Below are 24379 nucleotides of genomic sequence, written 5' to 3'. Positions count from 1 at the left end.
TTCCCTAAACAAGGTGGCATCTTTCTCATTCTGTCTCAGCCCATCTCCTTCATTCTTACTGATGTCTCTTCCTAAGCCAAGAATGATGAACTTGGCCATGGCAAAAGAAATATGATTGAACCCCAATTTTGGAGAGACATTATATATCAGACAGTAAATGCCAGAAGACCAGGGAATGCTGTACTGACTTTTTCTCTTGGCACCAATCAAACCCAGTTTCCAGGTAAACTAACTCACTAAAGTTAAAAAAAAAACCCTCAATGAGAAAGAATCCAGAGGGGTGTGGCCCATGTGGGGGATTCAGTTAGATGGCAAAGAATTGCATATATATGACTTTTGGCTTGATAGACAAAATTTGTGGGCTCAGTGGGTTCCTGACTCTCACAATTCTGGGTTTTGCACAGAGTTCCAGCTGAGTCAAACATCTTTGTGATCTTTTCCATTCCTTAGAGGAAACTTCTGCTCCAGAAGACGAGGCAAGATTTCCACATGCAGTCATTCAGCATGGAAAGACAAATCAATGGGACTTTGCAATCTGCTGTGGATGCTGTGACAGATAAGGAATACAATGGCACTTATAATAGCTCATATAATGACCAAGGAAATTTCCAATATAAGGAATATGAACTATCTATAATATATGGCTTTATTTTAGTTATCTGCTGCGTGGGATTTTTGGGGAATGGAATGGTCATCTGGCTTCTTGGTTTCCGCATTACGAGGAAACCGTTCACCACCTACATCCTTAATTTGGCTGTTGCTGACTTTGCATTCCTCCTGAGCCTACAGTTCCGTACTTTCATTAGGCTTCCTGATAATGTTCTTCATAGTATTGCTTTTGGTCTCTTCTCCTTCACATACAACACTGGCCAACTTCTTCTGACAGCCATTAGCATTGACAGATGTGTGTCTGTCCTCTTCCCTATTTGGCATCGGTGTGTCCGGCCGACCCATTTGTCCACCACTGTGTGTGCCCTCATATGGGTCCTCTCCTGTCTTCTCTCCATAATCCTCTCAATTCTCTCAGAAACATCACCCCGTATATCATATAACATCCCTCTTTATATCGTCACAGCATATTTTCAATTTTTCTTGACTGGACTGCTTTGCCTCCCAGTCATGACAATTTCAACTGTGATCCTTTTCAGCAAAGTCTGTTTTAAATCCCAACCACGAAAGCGGGGAAGGCTTTTAACGGTTATTTTACTTACACTCCTCTTCTTCCTCATATTTACTTTTCCACTCAATGCCATTCTTTTCTGTAGATTAATTTTACTCCTGAAAATTCCCATTCCAGTCCGTTATGGCTTTTTGTGTGCCTCCCTCAACAGCAGTGTGAACCCCTTGCTTTATTTTCTGGTTGGGAGGAAGAAGAGAGGTCAATCTAGGGAGAGCCTACAGGTTATCCTCCAGCGGGTTTTGAATGAGGAGGAGAATGACAGACAGGAAATGAACCCTCCTTGTTCTATCCCACTTAGGAACCTTTCGTAAGAGTTCTTTGGCTGTTTTATATCCTTGGACTGCATTAATGACTCTTGCTCACCAGAAAAAGAGGATTGGGTTTTGTGGAAATTTTGAGGTTTGTGTAGCTGAAATGTATCCTACTCTACAAAGGCAGGAGTCATGTATTTCTTCTCCCATTTTTTCTTTTGTGTCCCCCCCCCCCACCCATGGTATACAGCCCCTGAAATGTTGGCCATGGAGATATAAAGCCCTACAGCTCAAAATGCTCCATGCTGTGCACCTACCGTATATTGCACAAGCTGAAATAGGGAAGACAAAGATTGGGTGGAATCATCTGTACAACTTGGACTGAGAATAGAAAAATTGTACATTCTCCTTTGGAACACAACTGGTACCCCATTTTTTCCCACATGTCCTTCGCACCTGCCATCCCAGCTGGCATCTCTTGTCTTGTGCTCAAGAAATCTGAAGATTGTTCATCTAACCTTAGTCTCTAGGTTGTAAAAAAATATACCCTTGAATGAGAGAGTTACTGGAAAGCTCCCTTGTTATTTTTGATATTGGAGGCTACATGCTGTTTAGGTGACCTTGTTATAGTATTGGCATGTGGTTTATTTTATGTTATTATATATTTGTTTTCCCATGTTATCATGATATTATCACTATGTTGTTGTTGTTGTTTTGTTATTATGAAATTGTTTTTGTATGGTTTGTTTGAAATGCATCCCTGTTTTGTTGATGTTGTAAGCCACTTTGGGCATGGGTTTCCGTATGGGAATGGGGGGGGGGGGATAAAGTGAATGAAATGAAATTTTAGACTCCGTAATCTCGGCAGATCTTAGGTTTGGATTGCGTTGTTAATGTACCTGCAAGAAATGACTACGGGCAGGGAATTAACTAATCTGGGTCCCTGAGTCAATGGTGCTTGCCCAACACTTTGAAGTGATAGGTACAACAACATTGTGCCTCAGATGTATAGGAGCTCATGCCATTGCAAATTCCTTTATATAGTAACTGTTACCCATTTGCAGTCATTTACAGTAGCTGTGTTAAATAAACACTTTCAATTTTATCCCAAGCATTGTTTTCATGTCTCATCACTTGCAAATGTCCTGGCACAAGCGTCAACCAAAGTATGATCCAGGGTTGTGAATGGTGGACACAGAGGTCATCTGAGCATCTAGTGACAGAGATGTACCCAAAGTACCCCCAAACTTTACACTCTCTTCTTCAAAGGGAGTGCAACAACACTCAGAAAAAGGAACTTGCCAATTTTCAAAACATGGGGACCACACACCCAAAGAGCCCCATCTTTCTAGAATTCAAACACAGTTGATCAACCCTCATCTAGACCACTACTGCACCTATACACTGGTTCAAAGCTTTCATAGCCTTTCCCTATTCATATGTTATGGAAAAGGAGAGTTGTGTGTTAACATCATATCACACTGTGGATAACTTGCTCCAAAACTCCTAATGACCACATCCAATGGCTTCATATAGATATTAAATAGAAAATAATGTTAACTGGAGTTCAAATTCAGTGGTGCCCCGCAAGACGAATGCCTCGCAAGACGGAAAACTCGCTAGACGAAATAGTTTTCCATTTTCGAGTTGCTTCGCAAGATGAATTTCCCTATGGGCTTGCTTCGCAAGACGAAAACGTCTTGCGACTTTGTTTCCTTTGTCTTAAAACCGTTAAAACCAAGGGTGCCTTGCTTGAACAGCTGCAGTTGCGACTTGACTTCGAGGAGCAACAGTTAGCACGCGGTTTGGTAGCCTTTTTTCAGACTTTGTTCATTTTTGAAGCTTTTCCAAAACTTTTCCAGAACTTCTTTAGCATCCGTTTGGTAAGTGAAACTTTTAAAACTTTTTGGGGGGTTTTGGGATTTTGGGTTGGGGTGTTTGGGATTCAAGGACTTGGTGTTGGGGGGGTTTCTGCGAGAATCTGGGAGCTTGTGGTTTTTTTATTTTTTCTGTTTTTCTGTGACCATTGGGCCGTGTTGTTGTTTTTTTTAAAAAAAAAATTCTGGGTTTGAATTTCTGTGTGCTGGTTGGCTGGGGGAAAAGTTGGGGAGGGGTTTGCAGCAGTTGGGGAGGGGCTGGGGGAGCAGTTGGGGAGGGGTTTGCAATTTCTGTGTGGTGGGTGGGTGGGTGGCTGGGGGAACAGTTGAGGTTTTTGAAGCTTTTCCAACACTTCTTTAGCAGCCATTTGAGGTTTCTGAAGACTTCGGTGATTGATTGTTGAAGCTTTTCCAGAACTGCTTTTGTATCCATTTGGTAAGTTAAACTTTTAAAACTTTTTGGGGGGGTTTTGGATTTTGGGTTGGGGTGTTTGAGATTCAAGGACTTGGTTCTGGATTTGAATTTCTGTGTGATGGGTGGCTGGGTGCTTTTTCAATTTTTGGATTTGGAGCACATCACTGATTTTATTTTTTTGTGTGTGTATGAGTTTGCGAAGGTAGGAGCTGTGCTGCCATGGGACCCAAGAAGACTGCTCCTGCAGAGGCCGGCGAGAAGAAGAAGGAGAAGGTGACGCTGGAAATGAAGAAGGAGATCATCCGGAAGCACGACGGTGGAATGCGTGTGACGGACCTCGCCAGGGAGTACGGGAGGAATCCATCGACCATCGTGACCATCCTGAAGATGAGGGAGAAGATCATGGCGACTGATGCAGCCAAGGGAGTCACCAGGATCGTCAAGAACTGCCCAGCTGTTCTGGAAGAGGTTGAGAAGTTGCTGCTCATCTGGATAGAAGAGAAGCAGCGTGCCGGGGACACAGTGACTGAGGCCGTCATTTGTGAGAAGGCCAAGGCCTTGCACGGAGACCTCGTCCGGGAACAGCCAGGAACCTCAGGCGAGCCAGAAGTCTTCAAGGCAAGCAGAGGTTGGTTTGACCGGTTCAAGGCAAGATCTGGAATCCACAGCGTGGTCAGGCATGGAGAGGCTGCCAGTTCTGATGTTCCTGCGGCTGAAGACTTTGCAGCGGAGTTCCTGCAGTTCCTGGAGGTTGTGAAGACGGAGGGCTACGTTCCACAGCAGGTCTTCAACTGAGACGAGACCGGGCTGTTTTGGAAGAGGATGCCCAAAAGGACTTTCATCACACAGAGCTCCTCCAAAGAACTGAGGGACATTTGCCTGAAGTGGAAGGATGTGCAGGCTTTTGCACAGCGGCACCACCCTGACAAGCATGTGGCACATGACCTTGGGAACACTTTTGATACGAGGGTCATGTCGCCTTTCAGGGAGATGCTGAAAAGGCGGATGAAGCAACAGACCATGGACAGGTTCTGCAGCAAGAAGCAAAGAGTGGAAGAGGAACCTTCTTCGAGTGGTCCCCCAGAGTCTTAGAAAATGTACTGTACACTTTGTTGATTTTTAAATGTTTTTCTGTCATGTTTAGAAACTTAATTTATTGTTCCTTCAGTTTTTGAAATGATCTTTACAGTATGTGTGACTTTAAAGAGCAGTTAATAAACTATTTTTGTACCAAATTTGGCTTTGTTTGGACTTTTTTTGACCATAGGAACGCATTAATTGATTTTCAATGCATTCCTATGGGATTTCATGCTTCGCAAGACGAAAAATTCGGTAGACGAAAAAACTAGCGGAACGAATTAATGCTTTCTTGTAGTGTGTGTGTGTGTGTGTTTTACTGTATCCCTGTTTCTTTCTTTTTTGTAAGACATTTTGGGCATGTGTTTTTGTGTGTGAAAATGGGGAAGAACAAAATGAATGGAAATAAATTTTAAACTCATTAATCCTGGCAGATCTTGGGTTTGGATTGTACTGTAAATGTACCTCCAAGGAATGACTATGAGCAGGGAATAAACTACTCTGGAGCTTGCCCAACACTTTGAAGTGACAGGTACAACAACATTATGCCTCAGATGTATAGGAGCTCATGCTGTTGGGAATTCCTTTATATAATAACTGTTACCCATTCACAGAACTTTAACTGTGTTAAATAAGCATGACACATTTTAAATCCAAACATTGCTTTCACATCTCATCACTTGCAAATGTCCTGGTGCAAGTGTCAACTAAAATACAACCCAGCATTCTGAATGGAGGAAACAGGGGACATCTAAGCTTCTAGTGACACAGATGAATCCAGAACTACCCCCAAACTTCACACTGGCTCCTTCAAAGGGGATTGCAATCCCACTCAGAACAGGGAACTTGTCAATTTCCAAAACATGGGGAACCCCTCCCCACCCAAAGAGCCCCCATTGTCCTCCAATTCAAACACAGTTGATCAGCCCTCATCCAGACCACTGCTGCATCAAGACACTGGTTCAAAGTTTTCAGTCTTTCCCAATTCATACATTAGGGAAAAGGAGAGCTGTGTGTCAACATCATCACAGTGCTGACACCTTGATCCAAAACTCCTAACGAACACATCCAATGACTTCATATAGATATTAAATACAGTGGTACCACGGGTTACAGACCCTTCATGTTGCAGACGCGTCAGGTTACAGACTCCGCTAACCCAGAAATAGTACCTCAGGTTAAGACCTTTGCCTCAGGACGAGAACAGAAACGGCGCAGTGGTGGCACAGCGGCAGCAGGAGGCCCCATTAGCTAAAGTTGTACCTCAGGTTAAGAAAAGTTTCAGATTAAGAACGGACCTCCAGAACAAAGTATCTTCTTAACCCAAGGTACTACTTTAGATATTAATGTTAACTGGAGTTCAAATAATATTACCTTAAACACAATATATCATAACAAAGCTTAGCATCTATTCAAACTGCTACAGTATTTTAACTTTTGCATGTTTCAATGTCTTCAGAAATATTGCAAAATTAAGGATTATTAGAAAGATGTTGGGAAAAGAAAATTATGTGGTTTTAGCAGAAAAGACATAAAGGATTAAGTAAAAATGAATTGGTGAAAGAGAGAATGTAAAATTATAGTATATTAAGACAAATTATTAAGATAAAAACAAGGTTGGAAGGATTTGCTGAAAGATCTAACTGAATTAGAATACAGAAATGGGAGGTGTGAGGAGGTCAAGGAAGTAAGTGAATGTAAGTAAGTGATGTATAGGTTTGACTTGTTCTTTATCTTTTTCCTTTTTCTGTTTTTTGATGATGTATTGTATTTTCTTTTTCTTTTTTGACTGTTATTTATATTTTTTCTGTTTTTTTGTAACCCTTAAGACTCTAATAAAAATGTATTTTTTTAAAAAAAAACAAAGTATGGTTGTGATTTTTCTTGATGTTTCTGTTTATTCTTTTTTTTACAATCAAGCAGTATATAAATTTTATGAAATAAGTGAAAAGAAATAAACATTACATTGGTTACATGCTAATTGCCTGCTAATGAAGGGGGACATGACGGATGACCTGGTGGATCAGGTCCCTTCCATGGGTCACAGCAAATGGCTCTGACTTACTTGCCCCCCATCCATATAGTTGGCCTACTCAAGAGCAACCTTCCCTCCCACCCTAGGCAGTCATGTCTCCCCACCAATAGTCAATTCCCTCACCCAATAAAAGGCACATAGGGACAAATGTTTTTGGCCGTTAAAAGTCCAGGAAGTTGTTATCTTGCTTAGACAGCCTTGATTAGAAATCTGGGGTTGAGGTCTTGATTTATCCCATTTGTCTGGTACAGATAAAGAAGTACGTGAGACATGAGCTGCTTCGTCCAGAACCAATTACAAACCTAGTCTTCATGACTGTAGCCTTTTGGGACATATATGACAATAGTCTCCTCCTCCTTGGTGAACTGATAATTATCTTCATATCCAGTTAAAGAGTATCCTCTTGTCCTATGAGGCAGAGAATCAAATTAAACCCAGACGAAGAACAGGAGGGGCCGTTTTGCACCTTTGAGTGAGACTGGTAAGATTTACCATTTTCCCCTGGGGCAAGAGTGGGGCCATATTTTCTGTCTCTTAAGTCCTTAGGACCTGCCATTCCAGTGCAAGATGTTGTGTCTTGTTCTCTTGCACTCACCATCTCTGAAGACTGCTGATCTGCAGTTAGTCACAAGGTTGGGTGAGACATTTACAGGAGAGTCCAGAGCTGTGATGCTTGCAGAAGGTTGATTCCCAGCACCTCCAGGTAGGGCTGAAAAGAGGACTTCTTAAATTGCTACAGAGTGGCACTGAGAGTCTGTTTGACAAGTCCTAATCTTGACAGAACAATAGTCTAACTCAGTATAAGGTGATTTCCTGAGGTTTTGCCAAGGGAGAGAACAAACATTGTATCCAAACACAATGAGATTAATGTATTTTAACAGGTACACAGAATAGACTGGGTCATTTCAAGTGATCCAAGTCCAGTGCTGGAATTCACCTGTGATTGATCCGTGAAGTCTTGGGAAAGTTGGTCTTATTAAGACAATACGAAGGGAGCAGATATCCATATTCCAATAAGCAAAAACAATGGTGGGATTCCGCTTAATATATAAACATATACCCTGTCTTTTTTCTTGAATTCCTTTCTCTGTTCTGTGAGTGACTAAACCCTTAGGGTGAAGCTGCAGAACAATAGTTATCCCACTGAAGAGTTCATTTCTCCCCTTTCTATAAATCACTCATTGAGTCAACTACTTGCTTTCGATTCTTGCTAGTTCTTGGAAATTTCCCCATCACGCCAGGACTACAGGAGAGGAGAATCTGGTAGGTAAGGAGGACTGTTAAGTCTTTCCAGCATGTTGTGTATGAGGCTACTGTGGAGGAAGGGGATGTAGATGTAAACAGCTGCCTGGATTAGGCCCAGGCTGGAAGCGAGGAAGGTGTGATGCCACCAGCTCTCAATTGCAGCTAAAGCAACAGCCACAAGTGCTAATGCTCAGTTGCCTTGCAGTAAGAAAATGGCACACACATTTGGAGGGGGAATTTGCCATCTCCACCACCACCAAGGGAATCTGTTCATTTCTTTATCAATCAAGTACGATTGCTTCTTAAAGGTGCCACTACTACTTGGGTAAACACTTGCCCCCACCCAACCTGTTTGCTTCTCATCCATCAAAAACAGCCTCCTTGGTTAGGGGGGAGACAATACAGACATATCAGAAAGCTTGCTCTATTTGGGGGAGAATCCTAGGAACTGAACAACAAAAAGAACACTGAGTTACACGTAATAAGAAAACACGTAACATTTCTCCTTGACCTCTCTTTCAGAACCTCCGGCACACCCTCATTCATTCCTAGCCTGCTCTCATTGCATTGGAAGATAGTCCCACCCACCTGGATGAATGTTCAGTAGGTAAGTGAAATTCACTGCTATTAAACTTTATATTAATCTTTCCATAAACAAGGCGGTGTCTTTCTCATTCTGTCTCAGTTCATCTCCTTCATCCTTACTGATATCTCTTACTAAGCAGGAATGATGAGCCTGGCCATAGCAAAAGAAGTATGACTGAACCTCAATTTTGGTTGAATTACATATCAGACAATAATGCCAGAAGACCAGGGAATGCTGTACTGACTTCTTCTCTTGGCAACAATCAAAACTCAAATAGAAAAAATCCAGAGGGGTGTGGCCCATGTGGGGGATTCAATTATATTGCAGAGAATTTCACATATATGACCTTTGGCTTGATGGACAGATGTTGTAGGTTTATGTGTTGTTCAATGGGTTCCTGGATCCCACAATTCTGGGTTTTGCACAGAATTCCAGCTGAGTCAGACATCTTTGTGATATTTTCCATTTCCTAGAGGAAACTTCTGCTCCAGAAGAGGAGGCAAGATTTCCACATGCCGTCATTCAACATGGAAATAAATACCAATGGGACTTGCAGTTCTCTGCAATCTGCTGCGGTTGCTGTGACATATAAAGAGTATAATGACAATTGCAATAGCTCATCTAATGACCAAGGAGATTCCCAATCTAAATCATTTAAAGTATTTTTACTAAATGTCTTCATTTTAGTTACCTGCTGTGTAGGATTTTTGGGGAATGGAACTGTCATCTGGCTTCTTGGTTTCCGCATTAGGAGGAAACCGTTCACCACCTACATCCTTAATTTGGCTGTTGCTGACTTTGCATTCCTCCTGAGCCTACAGTTCCATAATTTTATTAGGTTTCCTGATGGTGTTCTTGATACTATTGATGAATGTCTCTTATCCTTCACATACAACACTGGCCAACTTCTTCTGACAGCCATCAGCATTGACAGATGTTTGTCTGTCCTCTTCCCTATTTGGCATCGGTGTGTCCGGCCGACCCATTTGTCCACCACTGTGTGTGCCCTCATATGGGTCCTCTCCTGTCTGCTCTCCATAGTCCTCTACATTATCACAGAAACATCTCCCCTTATATCAGATAACACCAATCTTTATTTCCTCACAATATTTTTTTCAATTTCTCTTGACTGGACTGCTTTGCCTCCCTCTTATGACAATTTCAACTGTCATCCTTTTCATCAAAGTCTGTTTTAAATCACACCCACGAAAGCGGGGAAGGCTTTTAACGGTTATTTTACTTACACTCCTCTTCTTCCTCGTGCTTGCTTTCCCACTCAATGCCCTTCTTCTTGCTGTATCCATCGTGGGCTGGAATGTTGGTGATCTATTCCATTATGCCTATTTCTGTGCCTCCCTCAACAGCTGCGTGAACCCCTTCCTCTATTTTCTGGTTGGGTGGAGGAGGAAGGGAGGTCAGTCTAGGGGGAGTCTACTGGCCATCCTCCAGCGAGTTTTGAATGAGGAGCAGAATGACGGACAGGAAGTGGACCCTCCTTGTTCGAACCCACTTAGGAACCTTTCCTAAGAGTTCTTTGGTCTGGCTTTAATGTGTCCTTGCACTGCACTGATGACTATTGCTCACCAGAAAAAGAGGCTGAAGTTTTGTTGAAAATATTGAGGTTTGTATAGCTGAAATGTATCCTACTTTACAAAGGGAGGAATCATGTCTTTTGTTATCTCAATCTTTCTTCTGTGCCCCACTCACCTATTGTATACATCCCCTGAAATGGTGACTATGAAGATATTAAGCCCTTTGGCTGAAAGGGGCTTCCCACCATTTAACTATACTGTACCAGCTGCACCACTTTCTACAGCAAACCAAAGTCTACTTGGAAGTTCTGATGGTGACCTTTAAACCTTGCTGATTTGAAACTTGGGTATTTCAAGGACTGCCTTCACTCCTGTGAGACCACCTGCACCGTATGATTTACTTCACAGACTCTACTTAGGTGCCTGTCAGCAATCATAGGCAGAACCAGGCAGAGGGCCTTCTAGGTAGTGGCGCCCTCCCTGTGGAACGCCCTCCCACCAGATGTCAAAGAGAACAACAACTACCAGACTTTTAGAAGACATCTGAAGGCAGGCCTGTTTAGGGAAGATTTTAATGTTTGATGTACTAAGTATTTTAATATTTTTTTGGATGCCACTCAGAATGGCTGGGGAAGCCCAGCCAGATGGACAGGGTATTAATAAATTATTATTATTATTATTATTATTATTATTATTATTATTATTATTATTATACAAATAGGGCACATTTGTAGAATTTAATTCCATGTATGATTAAACAAGCTCGTGGTTGGACGAGATGCCCCTGGATACCCCTTCTAACTCCACAATTCTTTGAGTGTATGATTCCAGGAGTTCCTGAATTCCATTCTCTGCAATAACAGGCAAGTTCCATTCTTTTAGAGATTTAAGCCTTTCCTGAAGACCACACACACACACACACACACACACACACAAATACAAATACTTCATAGTGTGTTTCAGCTTCATCTATCACTCTTTAGACATATATTTTTAATTACTAGCAGGAATTTTGGATGCCTATTTTTTAATATAAAAAACCCACCTGTTTTGTATTTTTCATGGTTGTCATTGTGTACTTGCACAATGCTATCTGAAGAGTTGGCTTCCTGAAAGTCAGTCTATATTTGTGTTCAATAAACAAGCAAAGAATGATACCATATTGAGGCAAGGACTTGTATTAACTGCTGACATATACATTACAATGCATAGTATTTTCTTTTTTTGCCCTGCTTTTGTTTCTGTTTAGATTTGCTTTCTCTTGTTGTTGTCCTGTACTCTACACATAAATAAAAACCATTCTGAAAATGCTTTTTTAAAAGTGTTTTTAAAAATACATTGAATTTTCCATAAGCCTCTCCATCGCCATCTATTGTCACTTTGTATTTCGCAGTTAAAATTCACTTAAAACGTTTTATTTGTAACTGCATGGCTGAGTCCTGGGTTAAGAAAATAATTGCATGCAGATGAGGGTGATGGACAGCTAGTGAAGGACCCTGGGTGAAAAGCAAGGAAGGGGAGATCTCCCAGGGTTAGAGAAACTCCCTATGTAAAAGCTGGGGGGGGGGCACACCAATTTCTGTCTGGTGTAAAAGTTAAGATATATTTGTAAGACAGGGCTTTGCATGGTACTATCCCTTTCTCTCTCCTTGTTTCTTTTCTTTTTGATTAGAATAGTTTGTTTTTTACTGTATTATGAAATTTCTTAGTAAAATTTCATTTTAAAAAAGAACACATGGTATTGGCATATATCTTGGGTGTCGCCTTACCCAATCTCCTTTTAAGGAGGAGGAGGAAGAAGAAGAAGAGTTTGGATTTGATATCCCGCTTTATCCCTACCCAAAGGAGTCTCAAAGCGGCTAACATTCTCCTTTCCATTCCTCCCCCACATAAAACACTCTGTGAGGTGAGTGGGGCTGAGAGACTTCAGAGAAGTGTGACTAGCCCAAGGTCACCCAGCAGCTGCATATGGAGGAGCGGAGACGCGAACCCGGTTCACCAGATTACGAGTTTACCGCTCTTAACCACTACACCACACTGGCTTAAGTTAAGGTGGGCTTCAGTGATATGTAGCTAGCAAAGAACTGCCACTCTCATTGCCCATTCACCTGTAGAAAAAAATAAAGGAGTCTTTTTATAATTTTTATGAAATTTTCTGTTTTACAATTTTAAAAAAAACAACTCATAGAATCATAGAATCATAGAGTTGGAAGAGACCACAAGGGCCATCAAGTCCAACCTCCTGCCAAGGAGGAAACACCATCAGAGCACTCCTGACACATGGTTGTCAAGCCTCTGCTTAAAGACCTCCAAAGAAGGAGACTCCACCACACACCTTGGCAGCAAATTCCACTGTCGAACAGCTCTTACTGTCAGGAAGTTCTTCCTAATGTTTAGGTGGAATCTTCTTTCATGTAGTTTGGATCCATTGCTCCGTGTCCGCTTCTCTGGAGCAGCAGAAAACAACCTTTCTCCCTCCTCTATATGACATCCTTTTATATAGTTGAACATGGCTATCATATCACCCCTTAACCTCCTCTTCTCCAGGCTAAACATGCCCAGCTCCCTTAGCCGTTCCTCATAAGGCATCGTTTCCAGGCCTTTGACCATTTTGGTTGCCCTCCTCTGGACACGTTCCAGTTTGTCAGTGTCCTTCTTGAACTGTGGTGCCCAGAACTGGACACAGTACTCCAGGTGATGTCTGACCAGAGCAGAATACAGTGGCACTATTACTTCCCTTGATCTAGATGCTATACTCCTATTGATGCAGCCCAGAATTGCATTGGCTTTTTTAGCTGCCGCGTCATTTTAACATCCTTAAGAACCAACTGCTCTTGCATCCCACTCCACTTCTCACCTATGGATTTACACAGGGAAGAAACAGCAAAACATTTCGGAAAATCTTATTTTCCCTTCTGTGCTCAGCCCCTCCCTACAAAATGTGCATATTGGGCAAATGTTTCTTGCCGTTAAAGGGCAAGGATCTGTTATCATGACAGGTCCTGAGATGTTTTATTTGGCCGTTACAGATAAAGAAGCACATGAGACATGTGTTCAGTTTCCCCTTCAGTACTCATTACAAACTGGCATTGGGGGACATAGTTCTTTAAATGACAGGATTCTCCTCCTCCTAGGCCAGATGGCATTTAGCCTCACAACTACTAAAAGAACATGATCTTGCTACATGAGGAAGGGAAACGGATTAAGGCAAGACAAAGAACGGGTGGGATTGGCATGAGATTGGTAAGATTTTCCATTTTTTCTTTGAGGAATGATTGGTGCCCCATTGCCTTGCTAAGACCTCAGTACCTACCATTCTGTTGCAAGATACTTTGTCCCTGTTGTCTTCTGATCACCATATCTGAAGACTCCCAATCCATACTTTGTCAGCAAGTTGTAAAATAACTACCCTCTGGAGGGTTGGGTGAAGCTTAGTGACAGAGCAAATTAGAAGCATGCATGGGAAAATACTTAGGAAGAAACATCTTAGGAAGGAACTTAGGAAGGAACATCTACAAAGTTGGTTACATCATAGGCAGTTAAAAGATATTTTCAAAGAGGATAATAAGAAAGGCTTTTCATATATGGTTTAAACATTCCAAAAGTAAGTAATAGAAGAGAACACAAACTTATTAAAGAAAATGTATAACATCCTTTTGGAATGGGAAATGAAAGATGAGGAAGTGAAATCAGTAACGATTAAGTGCGCACAAGACATAGGCCACAACATACAATTTGAAGGTTGGACAAAACTTTGGAAAGTAAATTAGGAATTCACAGACTGCATATTGTTAAAGGAAAATTATATGAAGATGATGTATATCTCACCTGTGAAACTACCCAAAATATATAAAATGAACAGAGTAAATGTTGGAGGTGTAAAGAGGTTGAGGGGACTTTTTATAATATGTGATGCGTTTGTAAAAAGGTTAAGGTATACTGGGAAATGATTTACAATGAATTGAAAAAATGCTTAAAATGGCATTTTAAAACAACCAGAAGCCATCCTGTTGGGTATTTTAGGAGAAAAGGACACTATTTATGTATGCAATGGCAGTGGCGAGAATAATACTGGCACAGAACTGGAAGACTAGAGAAAATTCAACAAAAGAACAATGGCAAGAAAAACTAATGAGTTATGTGGAGATGGTGAAGCTGACACACAGACTTTGGGAAAAGGACAATAGGGATTTTGAAAAAGAGTGGGTACCTTTTATATTATATTTGCAGAAACAAAGGAAGAACATTGATCTGATGGTAGGATTTAAATAAGCATTCACAATGTTATGGATAGGGAATAGGTAATGTAATAAAAGGAAAATGTATGGTATTTGTAGAAGATAGCAGAATATATAAAGAGGTAAATAAATCAGAAATGGAAGCCGAGGAAGGTCCAAAAGGGGGGAGGGAGAGAGTTTTATGTAACTTGTATGTTATAAGTATATTTGTAATGAGAGAAAAGAAAAATTAATAAAATAAATTTAAAAATTAAATTACCTCAACTTAAAAAAAAATTAAAATGAAATGAAATAAAAAACTCTCTCCCTTTCTCTTTCTTCCTCACCTGCTTGTTCCCTCCCCATTCCATTTCCAGTGACAAATCCTCACCACTCTCCTTTCTGATATTCTACCTGTCCTGGGATCTCTCTCTGTGCAAATCTCTTGTTCATTGCAAAGGAAGTCTGCACTCAATAGACTCACTCACTTCTTAGAAAGGGTGTTTAGGGTTGTCTAGAATTTGCGACAATCCCCGAGGTCCCTCCAAGCGCCCTCTTCTCTTCAGGCTTTCTTCCTTACCCACAAGGTCCCTTCCAGCTACCACTCTAGATCCTTTCATGCACACCCTTCATTCCCGCTGCAGACCCTTCCCAAAGCAAGTGCCTCCTCACCTCACTTCCCTTCCCATTTGCCTTCCAAAATTAGCCTCACTCTGAGAGCAATGGGGTCGCATCGCTCTGTCTCGGTTGCTGCTGTCACCGGTTACCGTGGAATTTCTGGAGTTTGAACTATTACATTTGTTCCCGTCTTTCATTTCCTAACTCAGTTGGCATCATTTTTATATATATATAATATTTTATTAAGTTTTACAAAGAAAAAAAGTTGACAAACCAACATAAAAATCCACAGATATCACAAAGAAAAACAAAAAAGAAAAGAAAAACACATAAAATAGCAAATTTAGCATAAAAAACTCTCTTTCATATTTATAACCTTCAAAACCTTATTTCCCTTACTTCCACCCACCTCCCTTTCTTGTATTCCACTTAAAAATTAATTCAGCAAGATCATTCGTTATTCATTTCCATCCTTTATCCCTCCCTTTGTACTCTTATTTATCTTAATCACTAGAACCCCTTCGTTTCATTTTCAATGTCCTCAGCATTCATATATTTTACAATGTTTTTGTAGGTAGACTTTAAACTTCTTCCAGTCCTCTTCCACCTGCTCTTCTCCTTGATCTCGGATTCTGCCGGTCATTTCTGCCAATTCCATATAGTCTATTACTTGCATCTGCCAATCTTCCAGGGTGGGTAAATCTTGCGTCTTCCAGTGCTTTGCGATGAGTATTCTAGCTGCTGCTGTAGCATACATAAAAAAAGTTCTGTCCTTCTTTGACACCAATTGGCCGACCATACCCAGGAGAAAGGCCTCTGGTTTCTTCAAGAAGGTATACTTAAATACCTTTTTCAGTTCATTATAAAACATTTCCCAGTACGCCTTAATCCTTGGGCACGTCCACCAAAGGTGAAAGAATGTTCCTTCAGTTTCTTTACATTTCTAACATTTATTATCGGGCAAATGATAGATTTTTGCAAGCTTGACTGGGGTCATGTACCACCTATATATCATTTTCATAATATTCTCTCTTAAGGCATTACATGCCATAAATTTCATACCGGTGGTCCACAACTGTTCCCAGTCAGCAAACATAATGTTATGACCAACATCTTGTGCCCATTTTATCATAACAGATTTTACCGTTTTATCCTCAGTGTTCCATTTCAACAGCAGATTATACATTCTCAACAATACCTTAGTATTGGGTTCTAGCAGTTCTGTTTCCAACTTTGATTTTTCCACCTGGAAACCATTTTTCCTATCCAAATTATAGGCCTCTCTTACTTGAAAATAGTGTAACTAGTCTCGCACCTTATCTCTAAGTTTCTCATAGCTCTGCAATTTCAATTTGTCTCCCTCCTGCTCCAAAATTTCCCAATATTTAGGCCAATTAGATTCCATGTTAAGTTTTTTCAAGGCCTTTGCTTCCATAGGTGAAAGCCACCTTGGGGTTTTGTTTTCCAAAAAATCTTTATACTTCATCCAGACATTAAACAATGCTTTCCTGACAATATGGTTTTTAAATGCTTTATATACTTTAGCCTTACCGTACCACAGGTATGCATGCCACCCAAAAACATTATCATATCCTTCCAAATCTAGAATGTCCGTGTTTTCAAGAAGTAGCCAATCCTTCAACCAGCAGAAAGCTGCTGCTTCATAGTATAACTTAAGGTCCGGCAGGGCAAACCCCCCTCTTTTCTTTGCATCAGTAAGAATTATATATTTTATTCTGGGCTTTTTGCCCTGCCAGACAAATCTAGAAATTTCTTTTTGCCACTTCTCAAAACAGTCCATTTTATCAATAATTTGTAACGTCTGAAACAAAAACAACATTCTTGGCAGTTGGTATCGTTTTTTCAAGAGAGTGTCGTCATATTTCTGGAAAGTAGGATAGAGAGAGGGTTTTCCCTGTCCTCAAATACCCTGCTGGGTTTGGCTTTCTTTTTGTTTCTTCTGCAAGGCTCTTTTTGGATAATGACCGCTCCCCACATAAAACGGGGGGCGCCCTTTGCGTGGACACACGCAGCCCCTGGATCTGAACGGCTCCATCAGCATAGGCTTGGCTTTGCCTTCCCTCAGGTGGGATACCTGGAGGTCTCCGCCTACCCCAGTCAGTTGTCCAATCCCATGTGGGGGAAGCGTTGCCAAGGAGACCAGGCCAGGTAGGGGAGGGATTACCTGCCCACACAATAGAGGGAGGATCTTACCTGGGAATCCTCACTTGGCTCCAGAGCTTCTCCCACCCTACCCACCCTCAGTTAATGCCTTATTTTGTAGGTTAACTTTTCTTCACAGGTTTCGCAGGTTAACTTTTCTTCACAGGTATGCGGGTGCTGCTACATTAAGGTCGCTGTTAAAGGGCCGGAAAGGAATTTCCTTGCATTAGCAGATTTTGCCTTTCTTGTAGCAAAACGTCACAACTTTGGCGGTATCAGGCCTTGGGCGGAATCCTTTAGTCCATCTTCCTCTTTGCAGTGGCGATACCAGGGTTCCCCATTAAAGGGGTTTCTGAAGGTCGTCATTGCTCTCCCCTGCGGCAGCGGCATAACGGGGGCGGCTATCTCTGCTTGAACATATGTTCTCCAGAGCCGGCCCAGCCCCCCCCCCCACTGGATAACCCTGATGCTCCCTAGGTCCCCGGCTGGGGACTGGGGAGGGAGAACGCCCAATGCCTGAGCCAAGGTCTACACACATTTGAAATTTAATAAAGTTTTGGCCAATTTAATCCCATAGCATGTTGTCTTGAGTCGTTATTCCACATGGCGGAGGGGGGGGGGGACCGCTCAGGATCTGGGGACTCCACCTGTCTACGCAACAAGTTTCTGATCTGGCTGCAAGTATATCTCTCAGTGCTGGAAGTAATGCAGTTTAACAGGGGCAGGTGGCAAAGGGACTCCAGAGCAGCAGCAGTTTCATCTGTGATACAGTGCCAAGTGAAACTACCACCTGGCAGCAACATGGGCGAAGGAGGAGGAAGCGGCAGCATCAAGTGGCACCGCTCCTCTTGGCGCTGGGATGCAAGGCCCCAGACCTTGCAGAGCAGCCCTGAGGTTGTGTGATGATGACACATGTTGTGAAAAGGAGGAGTGCTATGTCCTGAAGGGCCATTCCCTTGCCCACACGTGATTGGCCAATTGGAGAACCAATCAGGACTTTAATAATAATAATAATAATAATAATAATAATAATAATAATAATTGGAGAAACGTTCGGGCAAAAAAAACCTCTGCTCTCGCAAGTATAGGGCAATTGTTTTGTTCAGAGGGACAGAGGGAGGGGGCGAACATTAGATCCAGAATCATTGAGTCCTTTGAGTGTTAGCAGATGTAGCAGAATAAACTGGGTCAGGTCAAGGGTTGTAATGTTGGGTGAAAAACACAAGAGGACAACGAAGAGATACAATGTGCAGGACTCACATCTTTTCTTCTCTCAATTTTCCTTCTTTGCTTGCTCTATTTTAGGGAGAAGCCTAGGAACTGAATAACAAAAAGAAAACTGAGTTATACGTAATAAGAAACAATGTGACATTACTGCCTGACCTCTCTTTCAGAACCTCTGGCACACCCTCATTCATTCCTAGCCTGCTCTTATTGCACTGGAAGATAGTCCCACCCACATGGATGAATGTTCAGTAGGTAAGTGAAATTCACTGCTATAAAACTTTATATCAATCTTTCCCTAAAACAAGGTGGCATCTTTCTCATTCTGTCTCAGTCCATCTCCATCATCCTTACTGATATCTCTTCCTAAGCAGGAATGATGAGCTTGGCCATAGCAAAAGAAATATGACTGTACCTCAGTTTTGGAGAGACATTACGTATCCGACAGTAATGCCAGAAGATCAGAGAATGCTGTGCTGACTTCTTCTCTTGTTACCAATCAAACCAAGTTTCCAGGTAAACTAACTCACTAAAGTCCAAAAAACCCCAATGAGAAAAAATCCAGAGGGGTGTGGCCCATGTGGGGGATTCAGTTATATTGCAGAGAATTGCACATATATGACATTTGGCTTGATAGACAGATGTTGTGGGTCTATATGTTGTTCAATGGGCTCCTCGCTCTCACAATTCTGAGTTTTGCACAGAATTCCAGCTGAGTCCAACATCTTTGTGATATTTTCCTAGAGGAAACTTGTGCTCCAGAAGAGGTGACAAGGATTCCACACGCCGTCATTCAACATGGAAATAAATACCAATGGGACTTTGCAATCTGCTGCGGTTGCTGTGACATATAAAGAGTATAATGAAACTTACAATAGCTCATCTAATGACCAAGGAGATTCCCATTATAACACATTTGTAGTATTTATACTAAATGTCTTCATATTAGTTACCTGTTGTGTGGGATTTTTGGGGAATGGAACTGTCATCTGGCTTCTTGTTTTCCACATTAGGAGGAAACCATTCACCACCTACATCCTTAATTTGGCTGTTGCTGACTTTGCATTCCTCCTGAGCTTAGAGATCTATGTTTTTACTAGGTTTCCTGATTATGTTCTTCATAGTATTGCTTTTTGTCTCTTATCCTTCACATACAACACTGGCCAACTTCTTCTGACAGCCATCAGCATTGACAGATGTGTGTCTGTTCTCTTCCCTATTTGGCATCGGTGTGTCCGGCCGACCCATTTGTCCACCACTGTGTGTGCCCTCATATGGGTCCTCTCCTGTCTGCTCTGCGTAATCCTCTACATTCTTGAAAAATATTACACCTTTCCATATTGGTTATCAGAAACAGGCCAATATGTCTTGACTGGACTGCTTTGCCTCCCACTTATGACAATTTCAACTGTGATCCTTTTCATCAAAGTCTGTTTTAAATCACACCCACGAAAGTGGGGAAGGCTTTTAACGGTTATTTTACTTACACTCCTCTTCTTCCTTGTGCTTGCTTTCCCACTCAATGCCCTTCTTCTTGCTTTATCCATCGTGGGCTTGAATATTCCTGGTCTATTCCATTATGCCTTTTTGTGTGCCTCCCTCAACAGCTGCGTGAACCCCTTCCTCTATTTTCTGGTTGGGAGGAGGAAGGCAGGTCAGTCTAGGGAGAGCCTACTGGCCATCCTCCAGCGGGTTTTGAATGAGGAGGAGAATGACAGACAGGAAATGGACCCTCCTTGTTCAAACCCACTTAGGAACCTTTCATAAGAATTCTTTGGTCTGGCTGTAATGTGTCCTTGGACTGAATTGATGACTATTGCTCACCAGCAAAAGGGTTAGGTTTTGTCCAAAATTTTGAGGTTTGTATAGCTGAAATACTTTACAAAGGGAGGAGTCATTTCTTTTGTTATCTCAATTTTTCTTCTGTGCCCCACCCACCTATTGTATGCAGTTTGTTTTTCATTGTATTACAAAATTTCTTAATAAAATTTCAGTTTTAAAAAGAACACATGGTATTGGCATATATCTTGGGTGTCTGCCTTACCCAATCCCCTGTTAAGGAGGACAGCCGGCTTGAGTTAAGGTGGGCTGCAGTGACATGTAGCTAGAAAAGAACTGGCACTCTCATTGCCCATTCATCTGTAGAAATCATCATCATCATCATCATCATCATCATCATCATAAATTATTATTTATACCCCGCCCATCTGGCTGGGTTTCCCCTGCCACGGTGGTGGGCTTTCAACAGAACACTAAAATACAATAACCTATTAAACATTAAAATCTTCCCTAAACAGGCCTGCCTTCAGATGTCTTCTAAAATTTGGTAGTTGTTTTTCCTCTTTGACATCTGGTGGGAGGGCGTTCCACAGGGCAGGTGCCACTACCGAGAAGGCCCTCTGCCTGGTTCCCTGTAACTTGGCTTCTCGCAGCACGGGAACCACCAGAAGGCCCTCAGCGCTGGACCTTAGTGTCCGGGCAGAACGATGGAGGTGGAGACACTTCTTCGGGTATACAGGACCGAGGCCATATAGGGCTTTAAAGGTCAGCACCAACACTTTGAATTGTGCTCAGAAATGTCCTGGGAGCCAGTGTAGGTCTTTCAAGACCGGTGCTATATGGTCTCGGCGGCCGCTCCCAGTCACCAGTCTACAGGTGTCTTTTTATAATTTTTATTAAATTTTCTGTTTTACAATTTAAAAAACTCATTTTAACATCCTTAAGAACCAACTGCTCTTGCATCCCACTCCACTTCTCACCTATGGTTTTACACAGGGAAGAAACAGCAAAACATTTCGGAAAATCTTATTTTCCCTTCTGGGTTCACCCCCGCCCTACAAAATGTGCATATTGGGCAAATGTTTTTTGCCGTTAAAGGGCAAGGATGGTTGTATCTGTTATCATGACAGGTCCTGAGATGTTTTATTTGACCATTACAGATAAAGAAGCACATGAGACGTGTGTTCAGTTTCCCCTTCAGTACTCATTACAAACTGGCAATTGGGGACATAGATCTTTAAATGACAAGAGTCTTCTCCTCCTAGGCCAGATGGCATTTAGCCTCACTACCACTTAAAGAACATGATCTTGCTACATGAGGCAGGGAAACAGATTAAGCCAAGACAAAGAATGGGTAGGATCGGCATGAGATTGGTAAGAATTTCCATTTTTCTTTCCCATTTCCTTGCTAAGACCTTAGTACCTACCATTTTGTTGCACGATTCTTTGTCCCTGTTGTCTTCTGATCACCATATCTGAAGTCTCCCAATCCATACTTTGTCAGCAAGTTGTAAAATAACTACCCTCTGGGTGGTTGGGTGAAGCTTAGTGACAGAGCAAATTAGAAGCATGCATGGGAAAAGACGTAGGAAGAAATAGCCAAGTAGCTCAGTGCTTTGCATATGGAATGTCTCCATTTTAGTCTCCATCTGGGATCAGAGACAATAAGCACTAATAAGGCAGATTCTTAGGGGAGAGAGAGAACATGGGATCCAGAGTCAATAAGCACATTGTGTGTTTTTGCAGGTATTGTAGAATACATCATAAAATCACAAAATTTGTAGAGTTGGAAAGGAATACGAGCATCATCTGCTCCAAGCCCCTGCAATGCAGGAATCTTTCAACCAAAGTGAGGCTCAAACTCACAACCCTGAGATTAAGAGTCTCATGCCTGACTAGTCTCATGCTCTAGGTGGGAGCATGATACTGAATAACTATTATTATCTTCCCTGACTGGTAATGGATCTCAGTGATTCAGGTAGGACATTCCCATATCTACCTGGAAATGCTAGGGGTCAGTTTTTGTACCGTTTGAATACAAAGCAGACATGTTCTCCATGAACTTTAGACCTTTTCATATGGGTGGAAGAAAAAGAGGGAAAGCAGATGTAGGTGGATGGGGTGGAAATCAATATGGTATCTCAAAAGGGGTGGACATGAATAAAAGGGGAATAAATAATGAATACCTTGTAAAGAGATGATGATGTATTTAATGAGGCAAATGGAAATGAACTGGTTGGGTTCAGCCACACCTACTTTGACATTTGTCTCCCAGAGGATTGGTGATGGGTCATTGTGTCCATTGGCAATCAAAATGTTCCACCAATCTTATTCTTATAGGTTATTGGAGGGAAATGCCCCTATACAGCATCTATTCTGGAAGGATATTGAAAGGGATCTGCTAGAGTGTCTACTGGTGGGAGTGGATTTTGATCGAAGTAAGACAGCATGGACTACAATGACCTTTTCTGATTCCTTTGCAATAGCACCACCCTCAAGTCTCTGAGCAAAGCCAAACTGAGAAGAACACATCATTCTGGGTCATGTATGGAATTCCACTTGAACTGTTCCACTTGAAATGTTCTCTGTAACATTTTATTTCTCTTAGCGGGCACTCATACTCCAGAAGAAGAGATAAGGATCCCACAAGGAGCAAGTGAGCATGATGGTAAATAGCAGCTGGACCTCCAGTTCCGATATGGAGGCTTGGACAGGTTATGAGCATGATAATAGCTCATATACTGGCCAAGAAAATGACTGGTATAATCCATTGAAAGAAGCTATTTTCTTTATGTTCAGTTTGGTTATCTGTTGTGCTGGATTTTTGGGAAATGGAACCACCATCTGGCTTCTTAGCTTCTGCACTAAGAAGAACCAGTTCACCACCTACATCCTGAACTTGGCTGTTGCTGACTTTGCCTTCCTCATGACTGTAGAGATATATCATTGTATTGCTTTGACTCGTCTAGGCAAAGATGCTTCTTTAATAACTCTCCATCTCTTAATGTTCACGTACAACACTGATCTACTTCTCCTAACAGCCATCAGCATTGACAGATGTGTGTCTGTGCTCTTCCCTATTTGGCATCGGTGCCACCGGCCGACACATCTGTCCACCACTGTGTGTTCCCTCATATGGGTCCTCTGCTTTCTGTTCACCATAATTCTCTACATTCTCCAGTTATTTAGCATATTTAGCTATTACTTCACAGCAAGCCTCCAATTACTCTTGTCTGCCCTGCTTTGCCTTGCACTGATGACAATTTCAACGGTGATCTTATTCATCAAAGTCTGCTTTAAATCACGCCAGCGAAAGCGGGGAAGGCTTTTAATGGTTATTTTACTTACTCTTCTCTTCTTCCTCGTACTTGCTTTTCCACTTGATGCCCTTATTGCCCTTAATCATTTTCTAGCTTTTGACATTCCTGATCTACACCATTATGCCTTTCTGTGTGCCACCCTAAACAGCAGTGCTAACCCCTTGATCTATTTTCTGGTTGGGAGGAAGAAGCGAGGTCGATCCAAGGAGAGCCTGCAGGTCATTTTCCAGAGGGCTTTGAATGTGGAGGAAGACAACGGACAGGAAATGGACCGTCCCATTTCAAATCCGCTTATGATCCTTACATAATAATGCTGTTGTCTGACTGTAATATTTCTTTATGCTGCGATGATATAGCTTGCTTATCTCAATATGGCATGAAAAGAGGTGTATGCAGAAATCATTGACTTTTCCATGGATGAAATGTAGGCTCCTCTGCAAAGTCACATTGGTTGCTCTGCCAAAGATTTGCATGACTATTATGAATTTTTAACTTTTTGGTTGTTGCCAGAAATATATTGTGAGCAGAATATTTCTCTCTAATCTGACTCTTGTGCAGAATAAATTCTTCAACACAAGAAAAATAAGTTTTCAAGTTTTCCTTGCTGAAACTTGGTTCCAATGTTACAAAAACAATAAATCTTTTGATAGGTATCTGAAGAAGTGTGCATGCACACGAAAGCTCATACCTAGAAATAACTTAGTTGGTCTTTAAAGTGCTGCTGGAAGGAATTTTTTTATTTTGTCTTGACTATGGCAGACCAACACGGCTACCTATCTGTAAATAAATCTTTTGTAATTGTTCCAGTCTTACAAACTCTATCTACACTGGTCCTAGTGTGATTATTCTAAACATATTTA

At 41.7% G+C, this 24379-nt stretch overlaps 3 protein-coding genes across 8 annotated transcripts; all 3 read left to right on the top strand.

The window, feature by feature from the left end:
• Positions 1–127: 127 nt before the first annotated feature.
• LOC309348870 (mas-related G-protein coupled receptor member H-like) lies at positions 128–24105 on the top strand. 6 transcript variants are annotated; one of them, XM_081874658.1, is made up of 4 exons: positions 13284–13441; positions 18795–18936; positions 21946–22111; positions 22540–24105. In XM_081874658.1, the coding sequence occupies exon 4, from the start codon at positions 22862–22864 to the stop codon at positions 23825–23827; it is 966 nt and encodes a 321-aa protein (XP_081730784.1). In that variant the 5' UTR covers positions 13284–13441; positions 18795–18936; positions 21946–22111; positions 22540–22861; the 3' UTR covers positions 23828–24105. The 6 variants fall into 6 exon arrangements, with proteins under 6 accessions (XP_081730783.1, XP_081730782.1, XP_081730784.1 ...); XM_081874656.1 differs by lacking the exons at positions 13284–13441; positions 21946–22111; positions 22540–24105 and adding exons at positions 8644–8687; positions 19165–20426; XM_081874654.1 differs by lacking the exons at positions 21946–22111; positions 22540–24105 and adding an exon at positions 19165–20426.
• LOC309348840 (mas-related G-protein coupled receptor member H-like) lies at positions 484–1491 on the top strand (the record flags this gene model as incomplete). The annotated part of the gene is made up of 1 exon (XM_081874619.1): positions 484–1491. Exon 1 carries the CDS (start codon positions 490–492, stop codon positions 1489–1491), a length of 1002 nt encoding a protein of 333 aa, XP_081730745.1. The 5' UTR covers positions 484–489.
• Positions 9179–10744, top strand: LOC309348836 (mas-related G-protein coupled receptor member H-like; the record flags this gene model as incomplete). Its single annotated transcript, XM_081874614.1, is given in 2 exon segments — positions 9179–9721; positions 9723–10744. Coding segments are annotated over 2 exon segments (1014 nt in total). The 3' UTR covers positions 10194–10744.
• Positions 24106–24379: the final 274 nt, after the last annotated feature.

This window comes from Podarcis erhardii (genome assembly GCF_964252035.2).
Source record: "Podarcis erhardii genome assembly, chromosome: 8".
NCBI lineage: Eukaryota > Metazoa > Chordata > Lepidosauria > Squamata > Lacertidae > Podarcis > Podarcis erhardii.
This window is presented reverse-complemented; position numbering and strand designations above follow the sequence as displayed.

Coding starts and splice junctions, on each gene's coding strand:
- LOC309348870 (XM_081874657.1), top strand. CDS start 19,219: ATGGAAATAAATACCAATGGGACTTTGCAATCTGCTGCGGTTGCTGTG.